General features: G+C 49.6%; 2 protein-coding genes across 9 annotated transcripts in view; both read right to left on the bottom strand.

Moving 5' to 3' along the window:
* Hnrnpm (heterogeneous nuclear ribonucleoprotein M) overlaps nt 1-488 on the bottom strand; it is a 43,831-nt gene extending 43,343 nt beyond the window's left edge. For 4 of the 7 annotated variants that reach the window (XM_010605685.3, XM_010605679.3, XM_010605684.3 and 1 more), the window contains exon 1: nt 59-488. In XM_010605685.3, the coding sequence (XP_010603987.1) occupies nt 59-372 (314 nt within the window). In that variant the 5' untranslated portion in view covers nt 373-488. The remainder of the gene's footprint in view (nt 1-58) is intronic. The other 3 variants (XM_010605682.3, XM_010605681.3, XM_010605686.3) reach the window with 1 other exon arrangement.
* Nucleotides 489-2,131: 1,643 nt separating this feature from the next.
* Marchf2 (membrane associated ring-CH-type finger 2) overlaps nt 2,132-5,411 on the bottom strand; it is a 13,507-nt gene continuing 10,227 nt past the window's right edge. For both annotated transcript variants that reach the window (XM_010605675.3, XM_010605676.3), the window contains exon 5: nt 2,132-2,821. In XM_010605675.3, the coding sequence (XP_010603977.1) occupies nt 2,663-2,821 (159 nt within the window). In that variant the 3' untranslated portion in view covers nt 2,132-2,662. The remainder of the gene's footprint in view (nt 2,822-5,411) is intronic.

Raw genomic sequence — 5,411 nt, 5'->3', positions numbered from 1 at the left:
ACCTAACGGGGACGCCGCGAAGGCGCCGACCTGGGACGAAGAACTGTAGAATACTTACCCCTTTGGGCCTGGAGCCCCGTTGCCGCTCGGCACGCCAGGCGCGCCGCTCTCCTCCTCCATTTTGGGCTCCGTCGCCGCCACCTCAGCCGCCGCTTCGACCCCTGCCGCCATTTTCTCCGCGTCTGGGCTTTGTGTGAGGGAGCGGGCTGCGCGACACTGCGCCTGCGCGCTCACGTGACCCGGTGGGACCAGTAACGCCTGCGCGCGACTGGGACTGCTCCCTCTTCCTTCCCGAACTCCGCTCAGACCACGCCCCTTCCGTAGGGCGCGCCCCCAACGGGCGCAGGCGCAGACCGCCCGCTGTCGATTCATTCATTCCCGCGTCAAATTTGTTTCAGACACTGGATGACACACCGCCTTTTAGTACTGTAGAGAAGGCGTGTACATCTCACACCTACGCGCACACACCCGGTTCTAGTCACTCCAAGCTGTCTGTAACCAGAGCTCGGCCAGAAAGGCGGCAGAGTCTTGTCTGGGAGTTCCTGGAAGGTTCAGATAATTCTAACACAAGTCAATACCAAATAAATACCAAATAAAAATTTCACAATATAATTGAAAGTACTAGAAGAAATTTATAAACCAGGCGTGATGGCACAAACTTGTAATCCCGGATCACCATAAATTCGAGGGCAGCAAGACACTGTTTTAAAAAAAATTTTTTAGGCCGGGCGTGGTGGCTCACGCCTGTAATCTCAGCACTCGGGAGGCTGAGGCAGGAGGATCACTGTTGAGTTCGAGAGCAGCCTGGGCTACATAGTGAGTTCCAGGTCAGTCTCAACTACGTAGTGAGACCCTGCCTCAAAAAACCAAAAAAAATTTTTTTTTTAAATAAAATTTTTAAAAAATTGTTTTTTTACAAAAAAGTCTTTCATGTTTTTTTTTGTTGTTGTTTGGGGGTTTGTTTGTTTGTTTTTGAGACAGGGTTGCACTATGTAGTTGAGACTGGCCTGGAACTCACTATGTAGCCCAGGTTGGTCTTGAACTCACATCGATCCTCCTGCCTCAGCCTCCCGAGTGCTGGGATTACAGGCATGCACCACCGCGGCCGGCCCTCACGCTTCTTGATGGCATATTGTTGGCCATCTTAACATCGTTTCCAGGGGCATCACACTCTAAGTTGGCCAGAGAAGTGGGCACCAGGCAGCAAAGCCAATATTCTCAGGTCTGAGTCTGTGTTTCTGCAGACAACAGGCCCCCTATACCCCTCACAGGCTTCCTCTTGCCTTCCCAAGCTGGGTTGAGTTTAGATTCTTCTGTGGAGAAGCTAGTACCGGTCAGGGATTCACACAGAAGACAAAAGGGCCATACCTTGAGTGAGCGACCCCTCTGCCCTGAGGCTCAGCTGATCTTCTGCAAGTGGGTTAATGAGAGACTCCCCAGAACCCACCTTTCAGACAGATGACAGAAGGCCTAGAATGTAAACAGCTCAAAATGCAAAAAGCCTCCAGAAGCAGCTGCTGTTCTTTGGCCTGGCCACATTCTGTGGCCTCCGAGTCATCAAGGAGGTGGGGCTCAAGCTCCACACTGGGGCAGCACAAACCCGGGGACTCAGCTTACTAAAGGCTGTAAAATCTCAGATCTGTCCACTGGGCCTCACTCTTCTCACCTGAAAAGTGGACGTAATAACAGTTTCTTTTCCCACAGGGTGCTAAGAAGCAGGGGAGGGCAGGATTCTGGACCTCTTCAAGGTGACCCCCCAGTAAGTTTGGACAGTACGATCACTAGTTACTGCCGAGCATAAAGGACCCTGCATGCTATCTGGCCCCTTGGCCAGATGTCAAGTAAAAGGAAACTGTTCCTATGTAGCCTCTTCCCCCCCCCTTCTTTCAAGACAGAGTCTCACAATGTAGTTCAGGCTGACCCTAAGCCTCAGCAATCCTCCTGCCTCAGCCTCCCCGGTGCTGTGATTACACGTGTGCCCCACCACACTCGGCTTCCCTATTCTTAAAATCATTTATGATGTCACTCCACTATCTGCTCCTCCTGTGAAAACTCGGACTGTTTCTCCCTGTGGGATTAATAAGGGATCCCTCCACCTGGTCCCTCACTTTGAGCCATTGGGAAATGTAACCGACAAGCCCGTTTCATCCAGCAAGGGTTCCTTTTATTCACTCAGGGGTGGGTTTTTGAAACGCCGTGCAACTTTAGAAAGTCAAGGGTACCAGGGAAGCAAGCCTGCCGGATGCAGAGGAGTGCAAGAAGCTTGCTGGGACCTTCCAGCCTGAGGGCGCCCTTGACTATCTGGCCACAGCTGCTGGCCCGGGAGGTGCCAAAGACCTCCGAATGAGATCAGGGTGCGTGCTCCGTCTGAAGATCAGGACCTTGTCCATCTGTCCTTGTCACGTACACCAGTGTGCAAAAAACCTGAAATTGTGTTCACACACAGGATCGCGGAACAGGCTCCGCCAGAAGTGGCACTTGGACCCAGAAGCATTCTGGCCAAGCAGGAAGGCTCTGACAGCCGGGGATTTAGCTCAGTGGTTCCGCCGCCTGCCTCGCAAGCGCCAGGACCCGAGTTCGATCCCTGGCACAAAAACAAAAAAAGGAAGGCTCCGATGGTTTCTGTCCCTTCCAACACCGGGGTATGGCCAGCTGCCTCCCTTCACACCGGCGTCTCCTCCGCCACCTTTTTCAGAAGTCCGGCAGACAGCGGGGAATGGTGGGCATCCTCAGGGCCATCGGCGGCCCGGATCTTCAGGCGGACTTTCTGGTTTGTCCTCCTCCATTCAGAGTACAGCTGGCAATGGTAGCGGAAAGAGACCTGCGGGGCAGTCCTGCCATGGGTGGGGAGGCCCAGGAAGCCCCCCCAGCTGAAGGTGGAAGGGGGGACCCACGACACCTGACATGACCCACATCAGGGCCTGGCTTATGTTTTCAGGAGCAGAGCCAGTAACCTCTCCCCTCTCCTGCTTTTACTCCTCCCTCCCTCTCTCTTCCTTGTTTTGTGGTTTGGTCATTGAATCCCATGGCACTAAGCTACATCCTCAGCCCACTTTTTATTTTTTATTTTCAGACAGGGTCTCATTAGATCACTAAATTGTCCAGGCTGGGATCAACCTTTCAATCCTCCTGCTTCAGGATTAAATGTCAGTCAGTCACAGGAAGCAACCAGGGTATCCATCAGTGGGTGAATGGATAAATGGCACTGCATCCGGTCAAAGAATTACTCCTCAGAGCTAAAAGGAAAACAAGAAGCCAAGTGTGGGGATGCACACCTGTCATCCCAGCACTCAGGCTGAGGCAGGAGGATCGCTGCGAGTTCAAGGCCAGCCTGGGCTACATAGTGAGTTCAAGGCCAGCCTGAATTATCTAGTGAGACTATGTCTCCAAAAAATAGATAAAAAGAAATGAGAGCTGTGTATAGCTTAGAGGTACAGTACTTGCCTGGCATGCACAGGTTTTGGGTTCCATCCCTAGCACCTCAAAAAAAATAAAAAGAATATATAAAAAGAAATGAGAAGCCACAAAAAGATACTGAGAACCTTAAATGTGTATGACTAAGTGAGAGAAGCTAATCTGGAAAGGCCACATGCTGTATGGATCCGACTCCAAGTTATTCGGGAAAAGGTAAGACTAAGGAGACAGGAAAAACATCAGTGGCAGGGGCTAGGAGCAGAAGGAAGGGATTAGCAAGCAGGGTACGGCAGTTTTTGGTTTTCGGTGCTGGGGATCAAACTCAGAACCTTTTGCTTGCCAGGCAAGTGCTGTGCCACTGAGTCAAATTCCCAGCAGCAGTAGTTTTGCTGTTGTCATTGTCGTCATTGTTTTTTGTTTTACTTTGTGAAACAGGGTCTTGCCATCTAGTTCAGGCTGGCCATGAACTCACAGCAACCGTCCTGCCTCAGCCTCCTGAGTTCTCGGTAACAGGTATGCACCACCCAGATTTTTAGGGCAATAAAAATATGCATTGATACGGCTGGGGATGTAGCTCAGTGGCACTGTACCTGCCTAGCAAGTGCAAGGTCCTGCATTTGATCCCTAGTACCAGGAAAAAAAAAAAGTGAAGAATACGCACTATTATAAAAGAGGGACACGTGTCATTACATGTTTGTCAAAACCACAGAAGGAATAATCTGAGCATGAATGTGAATGTGAGCAGTGTGGACAGTGGCCTCTGGGGGCTAAGGATGTGTCTGGGAGGATCACTGATTGTCACAAATGTGCTAATCCGAACCTGGCGAGACTTATGCGTAACTCCACAAGTGCTATTTCTGAGGCTCACTTTGAGAAAAACTAAGTCGAAGTATAATCAAAGCAATTAAGGATGGAAATCACTAATAACCACGCTTATAATCCTAGCACTCGGCACTCGGGAGGCTGAGGCAGGAGGATCGCTGTGAGTTCGAGACCAGCCTGGGCTACACAGTGTGTTCCACGTCAGTCTCAACAACATAGTGAGACCCTGTCTCCAAAAACCAAATAAATAAAAAAAATAAAAAGTACTAATAAACTCAATAAGATAAAAATAAAAGAAAAAGAAAAACGAAAGAATAAATGTCAGTGGTTAACCAACTTTGACCAAGTTCCTTCTAGGGAAATAATCACGGGACCAGGCCCGAGGCTCAGGGTCAGTGCAGCGCTTGACTAGCACATACATGGTAATGGGTTCCACCCGGGCACTATAAGGAAAAAGAAAAGAAAAGAAAAGTGCACAGGAGGTGCCCAGCACCAGTTTAAAAAGAAAAAGGAAGGGGGAAAAAAATCCACATTGGAAAGAATCCAGCTGCTGTCAAAGGGATTCGTTAGACAAACGGTTCATCCCTACAGTGAGTGCTGGGTGACTGCCTTATTTTTCTTTTTTTAAAGGACAGGGACAAAGTGAAAACAAGCAGACTGCCAAACAGCGCCTCCAAAAACAAATATGTAGCCAGGTGTGGTGCGTACACCTATAATCCCAGCACTCAGGAGGTTGAGGCAGGAGGAGCGCTGTCAGTAATGTAAAATTTGAAAAGTCTGGAGATGTAGCTCAGTGCGGCAGTCCTGTGTCCTGTGTCAGTATTGGGGACATGACCCGTGAAATGCATCCTGAGACAATATCCTTGTGCAAATACCACCAAGCACCTCACAAAATCTCAGACAACCGTGAGATTGATAGACAATAAAAACTTACAAGGCTAGTGTGTTGAACATGTGATCTGTAACCTATGAAACACTGAAGGGGTGGAACCAGGGCCTTCCAATTGAGCTATACCCCCAGCCTTTCTGTATTTTTTATTTTGAGACAGGACCTTACTAAACCATTAAGTTGCCCAGGCTGGGCTGGAACTTGCAATCCTCCTGCCTCAGCCCTCCAGAGTGCTGTGATTACACAGATGCACCACTATGCCCAACTACTTCTCCTTCTTTTTTTT

Source organism: Fukomys damarensis, unplaced genomic scaffold (assembly GCF_012274545.1).
Source record: "Fukomys damarensis isolate Sample0158 unplaced genomic scaffold, DMR_v1.0_HiC HiC_scaffold_37, whole genome shotgun sequence".
NCBI lineage: Eukaryota > Metazoa > Chordata > Mammalia > Rodentia > Bathyergidae > Fukomys > Fukomys damarensis.
The sequence above is the reverse complement of the archived record's forward strand: the minus strand, read 5'-3'. Positions and strand labels throughout refer to the sequence as shown.